This window comes from Zophobas morio, unplaced genomic scaffold (genome assembly GCF_036711695.1).
Source record: "Zophobas morio isolate AGI-343-1 ecotype UQ-CSIRO unplaced genomic scaffold, CSIRO_AGI_Zmor_V1 ptg000008l, whole genome shotgun sequence".
Taxonomy (NCBI): domain Eukaryota; kingdom Metazoa; phylum Arthropoda; class Insecta; order Coleoptera; family Tenebrionidae; genus Zophobas; species Zophobas morio.
The window spans coordinates 12,938,862-12,954,433 of record NW_026972113.1 but is presented as its reverse complement, the minus strand read 5'-3'; the positions used below and the strand labels follow the sequence as shown (position 1 = coordinate 12,954,433).

The window sequence follows — 15,572 nt, the reverse complement described above, 5'->3', positions numbered from 1 at the left end:
TTTTTAATTTCCCGATTTTGAATCTTACGATTTTTTCGACTCTTCAATTTTCCATCCTTCCCTTTGAAAAATTTCTAAATTTTTCAATTTTACCATATTTTAGCTTTTTCTATTTTTGACATTTTCTTTTTTCGATTTGCAACTTTTTTTCCCTTCCAATTTTTAGATTTTTCAATTTTTTGATTATACAATATTTTAAATTTCTTCAGTGTTACAATTTTTATATTATTTGTAAATTTTTAAATTTTTTAATATTTTTAATTTTCAATTTTGCGATTTCGTAATTTTTCGATCTCTCAGTGTTTGCTTTCTTCAATTTTTTGAATTTTTTCATTCATGAGTTTCTCATTTTTAATTTTTCGATTTTACAAAATTAATTTTTCTTTTTTCCGATTTTTTAAACTTCCGTGAGTTATGCAATTTCACAATTATGTATTACATTTTTCAATTTAACAATTTTTTAAATTTTTAGTTTCTCAATTTTGTACTCCTTGATTTTTCTGATGTTTCAATTTCTCGATTTCTAAATTGCGACGTTTTCAAGTTTTTGATTTTCATTTGATTTATAATTTTTAAATTTTACAATTTTTCGTTTTTCAGTTATTAGATTTTTCAATCTTTCCATTTTCAGAATTTGAAAATTTTAAATATTTCAGATTTGAAGTTTATTGATTTTTTAAATTTTTAGAATTTTCCGATTTTGAATTATTCCACGTTTCAGTTTCTCGATTTTTAAGTTTTCAATTTTTCTATTATTTTATTCCAATTTTTTTGCTCTCGAATTTAAATTCTGCTAAATTTTCGACTTTTCAAAATGAATTTTGTTATTTTTCGATTTTTAAAATTTCCCTTTCTAAGTATTGTGATTTTCAATTTTACAATTATAATTTTTTCAGTTTCTCAATTTAAAATACGCGATTTTTCCGTTTTTCCAATTTTTTGGTTTTTAAATTTTCAATTTTTGATTTTTAATTTTACATTTTTTAGATTTCTCAATTTTTCAATTTTTGATTTTACAGTATTTTAAATTTCTTCATTTTTTTTCCTGTTATTTGCAACTTTGCTAGTTACCAATACCAAATGTTAATTTTTTCAATGTTTCGATTCTCTTTGAACTGAGTTTCTCGATTGAAAATTTTTTGATTTTTCAGTTATTTTGTTATGTTTTTCTAATTTTCTTTTTTTAAGTTTTTTAATTTTACCATTTTTACCATGCATTTTTTACTTTTTCTAATTTTGACTTTTCTATTTTTCAATTTGCAATTTTTTTTGTCTTACAATTTTTCGATTTTACTTACAACTTTTACATTTATCAATTTTTCTCAATTTTCTTATTTGTAATGTTTGAATTTTACGATTTATCTGTTTTATAGTTTGTAGATTTCTCAGTTTTCATTTTTTGCGAATTTACAATTTTAGATTTTGCAATTTTTCAAATTTTAGATTTCTAAATATTTTGATCATTCCTTTTTTTCTTTCATAATGAAATTTTTAGATTTTTCAAGTTTGGAATTTTTTGATTTTTTAATTTTTTCAAGTTACAATTTTTTCCATTTTTGACTTTCCCGATTTTTCAGTTATTAAACACCAATTTTCTCCTATTGAATTCAAAATTTTATGATGTTTTAAGTTTTTTGAATTTTACTTTTTACCGATTTTTTGATTTTTCAGTTTTTCGAATTGCAATTTTTGAATTTGTCAATATTCCGATATTTTAAGTTCTCAATTTTATAATTTTTACCGGTACATTTATAAATTTATCGATTTTTCAATGTTTTAATATCTTTTTTTTCATTTTGTCGATTTTACAATTTTTCAAACTTTGAATTTTTTGATTTTTAAGTAATTCATTTCTTTAAATTTCGAGTTTTCTAGTTTTGAATTTAAAATGTTTCTATTTACGATTTTTCAAAATGAAATTTTCTATTTTTCAAAATTTACGACTTTTAGAAATTTTTTAAATTTTCGATTTTTTCGATTTTTCAATTTTGCGATTTTGCAATTTTTCGATCTCTCAATTTTTGCTTTCTTCAATTTTTTGAATTTTTTCATTCTTGAGTTTCTCATTTTTAATTTTTCGATTTTTCAAAATTAATTTTTCTATTTTCCGATTTTTACTTCCCGAGCGTAAGCAAAGGAAGTATTGTAATCGAGTCCGTCGGCCGACTCTCTACTTTTACGTTTTCTCGATCTTTCATGACCCCTAGAAGACGAAGAAATAGGTCTCCCATTTCCGTCTGTCTGTCCGTCTGTCCGTCTGTCCGTCTGTCCGTCTGTCCGTCTGTCCATCCGTCTGTCCGTCTGTCCGTCCGTCTGTCCGTCTGTCCGTCTGTTGTCCCGGATTTTTATTAGACAGATAATCTCCGAAAGTACTCGAGCGATTGTTGTGAAATTTTGTACTTATATTAAGAATATCATGTAGATGGTAAAACGCTAACCAAAATTTGTCTAATCATCCCCACCACTAATGCGATGACGTCACTTCAAAATTGTACATAGTAAATGGGTTTTCAATTGTATCAAATAACATAGTCCTATACATGTAGTTTACAACTCCGAATCGACTTTTCACCCGAAACGTCCAGATTTTTGGAAAAAAAATCAAAATTATAAAACAACATTTTGAAATTTAATTTTTAATCTGCTAACCAGAATGCTTTGAAATGTTGCAGATGTTTTAAGGCTATAAAGAGCATCATAAATCTTTAGTCAAAAAATATTTGCTTATCCCCTCCAAAAACTTGATGACGTCAGCTCAAAAGTTTGTGGAATAAATCATATCTAAAATGTACAAAATATGATGAGTCTGTACTTGTGATCTATCACTCCATTCATATTTTTTGGATTTGCATATACAGGGTGACTCAAAAAAATTAATGAATGCGTAAATTTATTTTACTGATTTACTCAGAAACTACAAAACCGAATGCTTTGAAATCTTGCAGATGTTTTAAGGTTCTAAAGAGCATAATAAATGTTTAGTCAAAATATATTTGCTTATCCCCTCCAAAAAATTGATGACGTCAGCTCGAAAGTTTGCCGAATAAATCCTATCTAAACTGTAAAAATATGATGAGTCTGTACTTGTAATTTATCACTCCATTCATATTTTTTGGATTTGCATATACAGGGTGACTCAAAAAAATTAATGAATGCGTAAATATATTTTATTGATTTAATCAGGAACTACAAAACCGAATGCTCTGAAATCTTGCAGATGTTTTAAGGTCATAAAGAGCATAATAAATGTCTAGTCAAAATATATTTGCTTATCCCCTCCAAAAACTTGATGACGTCAGCTCGAAAGTTTGCCGAATAAATCATATCTAAAATGTACAAAATATGATGAGTCTGTACTTGTCATTTATCACTCCATTTATATTTTTTGGATTTGCATATACAGAGTGACTCAAAAAAATTAATGAATGCGTAAATATATTTTATTGATTTAATCAGGAACTACAGAACCGAATTCTTTGAAATCCACTGCGAAAAAAAAAACATAATAGGCATGCAGTCGTCACGTTTCCGACAGCGAGGGAAGTACTGTCTAAACTCTTTAGACCAATTTTTTAAACTTTCCGTAGGTTATGCAATTTTACAATTATGTATTACATTTTTCAATTTAACAATTTTTCAGTCTCTCAGTTTTGTACTTCTTGATTTTTCTGATGTTTCAATTTCTCGATTTCTTAATTGCGACTTTTTCAAGTTTTTGATTTTACAGTATTTTAAATTTCTTCATTTTTTTTTTCTATTATTTGCAATTTTGGTAGTTATCAATACCAATTTTGATTTTTTCAATGTTTCTTGCGGTTTTTAGTTTTCCGATTTTGATTTTCCATCTTTTCCTTTGAAGAATTTCTAAGTTTTTTAATTTTATCATTTTTACCACGCATTTTTTGCTTTTTCTAATTTTGACTTTCCTATTTTTCGATTTGCATTTTTTTTTGTCTTACAATTTTTCGATTTTACAACTTTTACATTTTTCAGTTTTTCTCAATTTTCTTATTTGTAATGTTTGAAGTTTACGATTTATCTGTTTTATAGTTTTTAGATTTTTCAGTTTTCAATTTTTGTGAATTTACAATTTTAGATTTCTAAATATTTCGATCATTCCTTTTTTTCTTTCATAATGAAATTTTTAGATTTTTCAAGTTTGGAATTTTTTGACTTTCCCGATTTTTCAGCTATTAAACAGCAATTTTCATCTATTGAATTCAAAATTGTACAATGTTTTAAGTTTTTTGAATTTTACCTTTTATCGATTTTTTAATTTTTTTGATTTTTCAGTTTTTCGAATTGCAATTTTTGAATTTTTTTCTTTTATTAACAATTTTTTACATTTTTTCAAATTTGATGTTTTCAATGTTTCGATTCTTTTTAACTTTTGAATTTTTCTATTTTTCTCTTTTTAAGTTTCGTATTTTTGAAATTTTTAGATTTTTTTAATTTCCCGATTTTGAATCTTACGATTTTTTCGACTCTTCAATTTTCCATCCTTCCCTTTGACGAATTTCAAAATTTTTCAATTTTACCATTTTTAGCTTTTTCTATTTTTGACATTTTCATTTTTCGATTTGCAATTTTTTTGTCTTACCATTTTCTGATTTACAATTTTTGATTATTTTACGATTTATCTGTTTTATAGTTTTTAGATTTTCCAGTCTTTCAGTTTTCCGAATTTACAATTTTAGATTTTGCAATGTTACAAATTTTGAATTTTTGAATATTTTGATCACTCAGTTTTTGCTTTCATAATGAATTTTTCAATTGTACAATTTCTTAACTATTTCCTTTTTAAATTTAGCGATTTTGCAGTTCCCCAATTTTTCAAATTTTCAATTTGTAGATATTTTTCAATTTCCTAATTTTGCATTTTTCGATTTTTCCAATTTTTCAATTTTTCAGTTTTGAATTTTTTTAATTTTCCCATTTTCTAATTAATCAATCCACTTTCCAATTTTTAGCTTTTTCAAATTTTTCGATTTGCTAAAAAATTGCAATTTTTCAATTTTTTAATTTTTCAGTTTTAGATTTTTCAATTTTACAATTTCAAGATTTGATAATTTTTCGTTTCTTACAAAATCAAGGCCAGGTCAAGTCAGGTCAGGTCAATATTTGGGTATAATCTGAATTTAGAAAAAGAAACTTAGTAGAAAAATAAATCAATTGGAGAATTATACGTAGAACAAAATTAAATTAAAAAAAAGAGATGTTGTATAGGCAACCAATCATACACAAACAGCGCTAACCTAAAACAGTACACATCTGTAATAAATAAACAAATCTAGTCTAAGTTAAACTCAACCGTCATTCAGTGAACAACCCCATACCTCATTCGCCACATAATAATAATAATAATAATAATGATAATAATAACTCACATGCGTCGGAGAGGCGTTGAGTTTGGGAAAGTTGATCGGTCCCGGGCGCAGCTGGAGGGTGGATGGCTTCGAGGGCGTCGGCGGCAGGCGCCGCCCCTGGCCGCGCCGCCCGCCCAGCATCGGGTGGCTGTGCTGGACGCTGCTCTGGTGGGCCGCCGACTGTTGCATCGGGATACCTACCACAGCACCGGCTGTGAAACCGTCACCTGGCTCGTTTAGTCTCTACGTTCGTCGACACCTACACTTACCGATTATGGGTGGACCTTGGGGGTGAGGGATGGGGTGTGTGGGACTGGGCGAGCGCGAGCGCTGGCACAGGCTCGTCGTGCCGTAGCCGCCGCCACGACGAGACGAACGCAGGGGGCCGTAGCCGGAGTTGTGGCGGACGCCCGCGTGCGTGGGGGAGGGAGACCGGGCGGGGCTGGTCGACGCGGACCAAGAACCTGGAGAAAACGGGACTAGAGCGGGAAGTCGAGAGAGAGCTGATGCGGCTAGTTACCTCTGATGCGGGTGTGGTGAGAGGAGGACTTGTGGTGTTCGTGCTTGACGATCTCCACCACGTTGGACACGGTGTCCGAGAAGCCGATGTCGTGGTGGAGGTGCGGGGGGTACTTGCGGCGGGGGGAGGGGCTTCTTTGCATCGAAGGCGAGTTGCGTCTGAAAAGGGGTTTTGTTAAAAGGAATGTCGAAAAGAAGTTTGGGGGTTCCGAGCTTTTTTTTATTAAAAAAGAATTTTGGGCAAATATTGAAAGAATCTCGGGTTTCCAAATGTGTTTTTATTGTTAAAAGCCTTCTCAGGTTTCTATATCGGATTAATGTTTGTAAATGATTTGGTGTTTTTTTAACATTTTGAGGATCACTGTTTTTTCGTTAAAAAAAGTCTAGAGTTTTGACGGTCACTGGTTTTTATAAAAAATCTACGGTTTCTAGGTGTTGTTTCTTTTTAAATTAAAGAAAATCTCAGATTTATTAGTGTTTTTTTTTTTGGAAAAAAAATTAGGAACCGCTGGTATTTTGTTAAAAAAAACAAAACTGAAAAAAATCAGGTTTCCGAGTCTATTTTTTTTTGAAGATTTTTTTTGCAAAAAAATAGTTTTTGGTATGATAATATCAGATTTCCAAGTTTTGTTTTTCCAAAAAATTTAAATAATCTGGAGTTTGTCAGTGTTACCTTTTGACAGATTTAAAAATATCTTTTTTTTAGAACCTCTAGTTATCTTTTTTTTAATTTAAGAACGTTTTTAGAAAAATGTAGTTTCAGGTATTGTTTTTTTGTTTAAATAAAGATAATCTCAGATTTCTAGGCTTTGTTTTTCCAAAAATTGAATCTCGGGTTGCAAAGAGTCTGTTGTTTTAGAAAAAAAAAATAGTTTAGTTTTTTTGTAAAATATCTCTCGCTAATTTTTTAATTAGTTTTTTCAATTAAAGAGAATCTCAGCTTTCCAACGTTTTTTTTTTTGGAAAAAAAGAAAAAAATCTGACGTTTCGGAGTGTTTTTTTAAGAAAAAAAATCACCTTATTTAAATTTTAAAACAATTATTTGAGTGTCACTAGGTTTTCCCAAAACGAAAAGAATCTGGGGTCTTCCAGTGGTTTAAAAAATTTGAGGACCGCTGGTATTTTATTTTGGAAAAAAAATGTGAAAAAATCTCAAGTTTCCGATTCATTTTTATAAAAAATCTCAGGTTAACTTGTTTTATTTTAAGAACGTTTTGAGAAGCAGTGGTTTTTTGTTTATTTAGATGTTGTTTTTTAAATTAAAGAGAACATCAGATTTCCAAATTTCCAGTTTCTTGTGGTATTTTTTGACAGACTAAAAAATTTTGGGGACCGCTCGTAATTTGTTTAAAAAAAAAGAAAAAATCACAGGTTTCCCAGTGTTTTTTATAAAAAGAATCTCTGGTTATTTTATTTATTTATTTAAAACGTGGTTTTCTACTCAAAAAAAAATATTTTTTCTAAGTTAAAGAAAATCTCGGTTTCCAAGTTTATTTTTTGAAAAAAAAAAAAACACTTATGAATTTCAGATTTTCTTTAACTAAAAAAAGAAACTCTAGATTTTGTTGAGTAGAAAATGACGTTCTTAAATAAAAACAGATTTTTTTTATATAAAAAAAAACCTGGAAACCCAGTGACACTCAAAATGTATTAAAATGTAAATAAATTGATTTTTTATAAAGAAAACAGTATTCGGAAACCTGAGATCCTGTCAATTTTTTACAAAAAAAAACAACAAAAATATATTAAAAAAAAAACAAAAATAAACGAGAGATGTTAAAAAAACAAGTCGTTTTTTAAAATTTTTTCAAAAACAAAATACTAGCAGCAGTTTCCAAATTCGGTCAATAAATAACACTCAAAAAATGTGATCTATCAATTTTTCAAAAAAGAAGACACTTAGTGGAAATTTGAGATTTTCTTTAACCAAAAAAAGAAACAACACTTCTAAACTAGATTTTTTTGTGTAGAAAATCACGTTCTTAAATAAAAAACAGAGTTTTTTTTTTATAAAAAATACCGGGAAACCTGTGATTTGCTCTTTTTTTTTTCAACAAATACCAGCCGTCCCCAAGATTTTTTTGTCTGTCAAAAAATACCACAGAGATTGGAAATTTTTTCCTTAATTAAGAAAACGACACCTAAATAAACAAAAAACCAGTGATTCTCAAAACGTTTTTAAAATAAGAAAAGTTAACCTGAGATTTTTTATAAAAAAGACTCGGACACTTGAGATTTTTTTATTTTTTTTTTCCAAAATAAAACACCAGCGGTTCCCAATTTTTTAAACCACTCGGAATCTCGAGATTCTTTTTTTTTAAACCAGCGGCACTCAAAATGTTTCAAAATTTAAATAAGTAATTTTATATAAAGACAAAACTATTCGGAAACCTGAGGTTCTTTCATTTTTTTACGAAAAGGAAACACTTGGAAATCTGAGATTCTGTTAAAAAAAAACTACAAAAACCTACATTTTTTAGAAAAAACAAATAATAAACTCGATAAAAAAAGTAAACAAGAGATATTTAAGAAAACAAATCGTTTTTTCAATTTTTCGAAAACTGGTATTTTGTTTTTGACAAAATTTGAAAAAACCACTTGTTGTTTAAACATCTCTCGTTTATTTTTGTTTTTTCAAAAAAAAGTAGATTTTTTGTTGTTTTTTTTTTTTGTAAAAAATTGACAGGACATCAGGTTTCAGAATACTTTTTTCTTTATAAAATTTCACTTTATTTAAATGTTAGCACATTTTAAGTGTCACTGGTTTTCAAAAAAAAGAAAAGAATCTCGAGATTCCGAGTGGTTTAAAAAAATTGGAATTTTATTTTGGAAAAAAAATGTGAAAAAATCTCAAGTTTCCGATTTATTTTTATAAAAAATCTCAGCTTGTTTTCGAAAAAAAAAGAAAAAATTTCAGGTTCTCCAGTGTTTTTTATAAAAAGAACTTCTGGTTATATATATATTTTTATTTATTTAAGAACATGGTTTTCTACTCAAAAAAAATCTAGAGTTTGTAGGTGTTGTTTCTTTTTTTAGTTAAAGAAAATCTCAGATTTACAAGTGGTTTTTTTTTTCGAAAAAATGGAAGAATATCGGGTTTTTGAGCGCAATTTTTTTACAGAATTAAAAAAATTTGGAAACCACTAATATCTTATTATTGAAAAATTTTTAAAAAACGACTTGTTTTTTCTTAAATATCTCTCGTTTAATTTTTTATCGAGTTTTTTTATTTATGTTTTTTCTAAAAAATGTAGATTTTTTGTAGTTTTTTTTTTTTAATTAAACAGAATCTCAGATTTTCAGGTGTTTCTTTTTTGTAAAAAACTGAAAGAACCTCAAGTTTCCGAATACTTTTTTCTCTATAAAAATCACTTTGTTTAAATTTTAAAACATTTTGAGTGTCACTGGTTTTCCAAAAAAGAATCTCGAGATTCCGAATGGTTTAAAAAAATTAGGAACCGCTGGTACTTTATTTTGGAAAAAAAAATTGAAAAAACCTTAAGGTTCGAGTCTTTTTTTATAAAAAATCTCAGGTTAACTTTTCTTATTTTCAACACGTTTTGAGAATCACTGGTTTTTTATTTATTTAGGTGTTGTTTTTTTTTAATTAAGGAGAAAATTAGATTTCCAAAATTTCCAGTTTCTCTGTGGTATTTTTTTACAGACAAAAAAATCTTGGGGACCGCTGGTAATTTGTTGAAAAAAAACGAGAAAATCACAGATTTCCCGGTATTTTTTGTAAAAAAACTCTGGTTTTTATTGAAGAACGTGATTTTCTACTCAAAAAAATTTAGAAAAGTGTTTTCTTTTTTTTTTAAAGAAAATCTCAAATTTCCACCAAGTGTCTTTTTTTTGAAAAATTGGAAGATCACAGGTTTTTGAGTGTTATTTTTTGACAAAATTAAAAAAAAAATGGACACTGCTACTAGTATTTTGTTTTTGACAAAATTTGAAAAAACGACTTGTTTTTTTAACATCTCTCGTTTATTTTTGTTTCTTCTAAAAAAAAAGTTGATTTTTTGTTGTTTGACAGGATCTCAGGTTTCCGAATACTTTTTGAGTGTTACTGGGTTTCCAAAAAAAAGAATGTCGAGATTCCGAGTGGTTTAAAAAATTGGAATTTTATTCTGGAAAAAAATTTAAAAAATCTCAAGTTTCCGAGTTTTTTTTTTATAAAAAAATCTCTGTTTTTATTTAAGAACGTCTTTTCTACTCAAAAAAAAACTAGAGTTTGTAGGTGTTGTTTCTTTTTTTAGTTAAAGAAAATCTCAAGTTCCCAAGTGTTTTTTTTTTTAAATTGGAAGAAGCTCGGGTTTTTGAGTGTTATTTTTTAATAGATTTAAAACAAAAATGAAACTGCTAGTATTTTGGTTTTGAAAAAAAAGTTTTTGGTTCTTTTTTTACTTAAAATTTAAAAGTTTTGGCTGCCTCATTATTTGATGCTTGAAAAAATCTCACGTTTCCGAGTGCTTTTTTATATTTTTATTTTCTTTCAAAATGTTATTCTAGTTTTTGAAAAGAAACAGTCTTGAATTCCTGAGTGTTTTTTTAATAAAAAAAATCTTGGCAGCCTCTGATGTTTCGTTCTTTGAAATAATAATAATAATAATAATAATGAATCTCGGATTGCCGAGTATTTTGCTCAGAAAAGAAAATTTGTAGAAAAAATGTTCATACCGAAGGCTAGACGTTCTGCGATGCGTATTGCCGAAACTCGCCGGATGTAAATGCTGATCTACAATGCTATCACAGGAAGGTCGCCTCGAGCCCATTCCCTCTTGTATTTCCATCACCTAAACATCAAACCACACATAAACATTCCGCCTAAAATAGCCGCTTCAAGTCGTCGAAGAGTCGATACGAATATAAAAGCGAAAAGTGTCCCATTCATACCAGGTCCTGTCCCAAGAAGAACAATACAAGTCATGCAAAAAACATGCACTGTATTCCACAATTATACAAGATAAATAAGATCTAAAAACTAGAACTACCTCCGCCCTAAAGTGTAACTGACGAACTAGGTATAGCTGTCGAAGACTGACACAGTGCTACGGGCAACGCTAGAACTACTCTTCTACCGACAACCACGAACAAGTTAGCTAAAAAACAGTGACGCCAAAATTGTGGTTCCATTTTCTTTCGCTGCGGTTTTCGTCTTTCGGTCATGCAGATTGACTCCATTACGCTAATCTAAAACTGCTTCGACACCGAATCGTCGGGTCTAACTTCTAAGTACCTTCTAATCTCGTGACTAACTTACAACAAAACGTCTTTATCTGCAGCTGTAAACGAACATCCAGCAATTACCTATGGCTGCCGATTGTCACACTAACATTTTAACCTAAACATGTTTGACCTAATACTAATTTATCGCCAAATTTCTTATTTTCACCTTTTTATTCCTGAAAAAGAGACAAGAGTGAGAGTTTGTTCTCGATCGATCAGCGACATACCTCATGGATCGATTTCTCTTGGTGTTTCTCCGCGCGAGAGTGGCTAAGGAGCTCTCTTCGTGGGCATGGGAATCAGTGACCTCCTGGCCCCCCATGAGAGGGGCTCCCTCTAAACTCATTGAGCCTGTGCGACTTCCGCCCAAGTGACCCGCCATATCCAACAGGCAGTCAAAAAACGACGCTTTCTGTCATTCAACAAACTTTTACTTTAACCAGCTCTATTCTAACAGTCTCACAGTTCCTTTATTTATTACTTTTTTATTATCTTCATGGTAAAGTCAAAACAAGCGATAATGAACGCTACACTAGTGCTAGAGTAAAATGTTTGCTAGTCGTTTGTAAGTACAAAATGTGGCCAGAACCGGCGCTGGAGAATCAGACGCATTTCGCCGGTCGTAGAGAAAATGTCGAGCGAATCGAGGCGCGAAAGCGGCGCCTGGTTCTCCCGCGCCGCCATCGAACGACGAACTGTCGGTACGATGTGTTGTAAAACACACTAAATGCAAAAACATGCAAGATCCAAACAATACTTCAACGTTACCTCAGTACTCTATAGTGTTTACACAGTTATAATACAAAGATCGCTAGTTTTGTCAAAGCACACGAAAATGTCTAAGTTTGAAAAAAATCTCTGGAATAAAAAGCGGTTGGAGCATGAGCGAACCGCTGATTCGGCAATTTTTGGCGAACCAGAGGGCACTGCTTGGGGCTTGCTATAATACTTACTCGTGTTCGAAATTTTTGCGATTTTTGAAAATGTTTGTTTGGTGAAATGAATGAAAGAATCTCGGTTCTTGAGTGGTTTTTTAGATTTAAAAGAATCTTGAGGGCCCCTGGTGGTTGTTTTTTGAAAAAAAATTAAAAATTCTCGGTCGGGTTTCCGAGTGTTTTTTTTTCAGAAAGAGAAATTTTTTCGAACTTCGAAAATGTCAAGAAATCTCGTATTTCCGAGTTTTTTTTAACAAAATTAAAAAGTATGTTAAGTTAATAAGGTTTTTTTATTAAAAAGAATCGATGGTTTATCCGTGCAGAATTTTGAGAACCTCTGGTGTTTTGTTTTTAGAAAAAGTTTGAAAGGATTTCGACTTCTCGAGTGTTGTTTTGAAAAATTCTGATTCCGAAGAGTGTTTATTTGAGCGTTTTTTTTTTTGAAGAATCAAACAGGATTTTGTGGGCCTCTTCTGGAATTCTGTAAAAAAAAAATGAAAAAAAAATCTCAGATTCCGGAGCGTTTTTTTAATAAAAAGAATTTTGAGAACCTCTGGTGTTTTGTTTTTCTAAAATTTAAAGGAGTTTCGGGTCTACGAGTATTTTATTTTATTATTTTTTTAAATCAAAAAGAATCTTGAGAGCCTCTGGTATTCTGTTAAAAAAGAAGAACCAGAATCTCGGTTCCTGGACTATTTTTTTTAATTAAAGGAGTTTTGAGAACCACTGGTGTTGGGTTTTTGAAAAAAAAAAAAAAATCTGTGCTTCCTGGGTGTTTTTCTTTTAAATTTAAAAAATTTTGGATTTCCTATTGTTTTTTTGTTTGAAGAATCAAAAATAAATTTGTGGACCTCTGGCATTCTGTTCAAAAAAAAAAAAAACAAAAATAAGAAAGAATCTCGGATTCCGGAGCGTTTTCTTTTTTAATTAAAAAGAATTTTGAAAGACCCTAATGTTTTGTTTTTTGAAAAAATGTTAAAGAATTTTGGGTTTACAAGTGTTTTTTTTTTATTTGAAAGAATTTTGCTTTCTGGGGTGGATTTTTAATTTAACAGAGTTCCGAGCTTTTTTCTTGAAAAAATCCGACAGAATTTTGAGTTTCCGTTCCCGAGGGTTATTTTTCATTTGAAAGAATTTCCAATTTCCGAATATTTTTTTAATTAATTTTTTTTTTAAGAATTTTGAGAACTCTTAGTGCTTTGTTTTTGAAAAAAACTAAAGGAGTTTCAGGTTCCTGAGCGTTTTTTTTTTAATTTGAAAGAATTTCGGGTTTTGAGCGTTTTTTTTTTATTTGAAAGAATTTCGTGTTCCAGAGTTTTCTTTAATTTGAAAGAAGTCCCTATTCCCGTGTGTTTTCCTTTGAAAAAAAGTAAAGAAATTTCAGGTTCCCGAGTGGTTTATTTTTAACAATCAAAATGAATCTTGATGGCCTCTGGTGTTCTATTAAAAAAAAAATATGAGAAAGAATCTCGGATTCCGGAGCGTTTTCTTTTTTAATTAAAAAGAATTTTGAAAGACCCTAATGTTTTGTTTTTTGAAAAAATGTTAAATAATTTTGGGTTTACAAGGGTTTTTTTTTAATTTGAAAGAATTCCGGGTCCACGAGATTTTATTTTTTTTTTTTTAAATCAAAAATCTTGACGGCCTCTGGTATTCTGTTAAAAAAAAGAATCTCGGTTCCTGGAGCATTTTTTTTTTAATTAAAAGAAGTTTTGAGAACCCCTGGTGTTGGGTTTCTGAAAAAAAATTAAAGAATCAATGTTTCTTGGGTGTTTTTTTTTTTAATTTGAAAGAATTTTGGATTCTGGGGTGTATTTTTAATTTAAAAGAGTTCCGAGCTTGTTTCTTGAAAAAATCCGACAGAATTTTGAGTTTCCGTTCGCGAGTGTTATTTTTCATTTGAAAGAATCGCCTATTCCCGAATATTTTTTTTTAATGTAAAAGAATATCGGATTCCGTAGTGGTTTTTTTAAGAATTTTGAGTACTCTTGGGGCTTTGTTTTTGAAAAAAATTAAAAGAATTTCAGGTTCCCGAGCGTTTTTTCTTGATGTGAAAGAAATTCGAGTTTCTGAGTGTTTGTTTAGAAAATTCGGCTTCCCGAGTGTTTTTTTTTTAATCAGAATTTTGTAGGCCTCTGGCATTCTGTAAAAAAAAGAATCTCGGATTCCAATGCGTTTTCTTTTTTAATAAAAAGAATTTGAAAACTCCTGGTGATTGGTTTTTGAAAAAAATTAAAAGAATTTCGGGTTCTTGAACGTTTTTTTCCCGAGTTCCCGAGTGCGTTTTTTTTAATTTGAAAGAATTTTGTGTTCTGGTGTTTTCTTTAATTTGAAAGGATTCACTATTCCCGTGTGTTTTCTTTTGAAAAAAAGTAAACAAAAAATCGGGTTCCCAGTGTTTTTTTTTTTTGAACAATCAAAAATAATCTTGATGGCCTCTGGTGTTCTATTAAAAGAGAAAAGAGAAAAAAATCTCAGATTCCGGAGTGTTGTTTTTTTTAATTAAAAAGAACTTTGAGAGACCCCCATGTCTCGTTTTTTAAAAAAAAATGAAAGAATTTTGGGTTTCCAAGTGTTTATTTTTTAATTTGAAAGAATTCCGGGTGCACGGGTGTTTTTTTTTTGAAGAATCAAAAAGAATCTTAAGAGCCTCTGGTATTCTATTAAAAAAAAAAACAGAATCTCAGATTGTTGGGTTGGTGTTTGGTTTTTGAAAAAAAAAAGGGAATTTAGGTTTCTTGAGTGTTTTTTTTTTAATTTGAAACAATTTCGGAATTTCCAGTGGTTTATTAATTTGAAAGAATCCGAGTTTCTTTTTCTTAAAAAAATCTGAAAGGATTTTGAGTTTCCATTCCCGAGTATTTTTTTTTTTTTTGAAGAATCGAAAAGAATCTTGAGGGCCTTTGGTGTTCTAATTAAAAAAAGAGAACATAAACTTGGATTCCGGAGTGTTTTTTTTTTTTTTTATTAAAAAAGCACTTTGAGAGACCTTGATGTTCTGTTTTTTGAAAAAATTTTGAAGAATTTTAGGTTCTCAAGTAATTTTTTTTAATTTGAAAAAATTCCGGGTCCACGAGGATTCTGGAGAATTTTTTTAAATAATTTTTGAGAATTCTTGGTGTTTGGTTTTTGGAAAAAAATAAAAAAAGAACTTAGGTTTTCGAGCTTTGAAAGAATTTCCGAATATATTTTTTTAATTTAAAAGAATTTAGTTTTTTTTTGTTTTGAAGAAAAGAATGTTGTGGCCCTCTGGTATTTTGTTAAAAATAAGAAAGAATCTCGGATTCCAGAGCGTTTTTTTTTTATAAAAATAATTTTGAGAACCCTTGGTGTTTTGTTTTTGAAAAAAATGAAAAGAATTTCCGGTTCCCGAGGGTTTTTTTCTGAAAAATTTCAAGTTCCCGAGTGTTTTTTTTTTAATTTGAAAGGGTTTACGGTTTTTTTTTTTGAAAAATCATATAGAATCTTGAGAGCCTCTAGTATTCTGTTAAAAAAAGAACCAGAATCTTGGAGCATTTTTTCTTTA

General features: G+C 29.5%; 1 protein-coding gene across 25 annotated transcripts in view; it reads right to left on the bottom strand.

Annotated features, from left to right (window-relative positions):
• Cac (cacophony) overlaps positions 1-15,572 on the bottom strand; it is a 109,352-nt gene that overhangs the window by 8,747 nt on the left and 85,033 nt on the right. For 10 of the 25 annotated variants that reach the window (XM_064050956.1, XM_064050933.1, XM_064050942.1 and 7 more), the window contains 6 exons: positions 11,339-11,523; positions 11,278-11,287; positions 10,563-10,678; positions 5,887-6,044; positions 5,636-5,845; positions 5,388-5,593 (listed from right to left, as the gene is read on the bottom strand). In XM_064050956.1, the coding sequence (XP_063907026.1) occupies positions 5,388-5,593; positions 5,636-5,845; positions 5,887-6,044; positions 10,563-10,678; positions 11,278-11,287; positions 11,339-11,523 (885 nt within the window). The remainder of the gene's footprint in view (positions 1-5,387; positions 5,594-5,635; positions 5,846-5,886; positions 6,045-10,562; positions 10,679-11,277; positions 11,288-11,338; positions 11,524-15,572) is intronic. The other 15 variants (XM_064050958.1, XM_064050951.1, XM_064050954.1 and 12 more) reach the window with 8 other exon arrangements.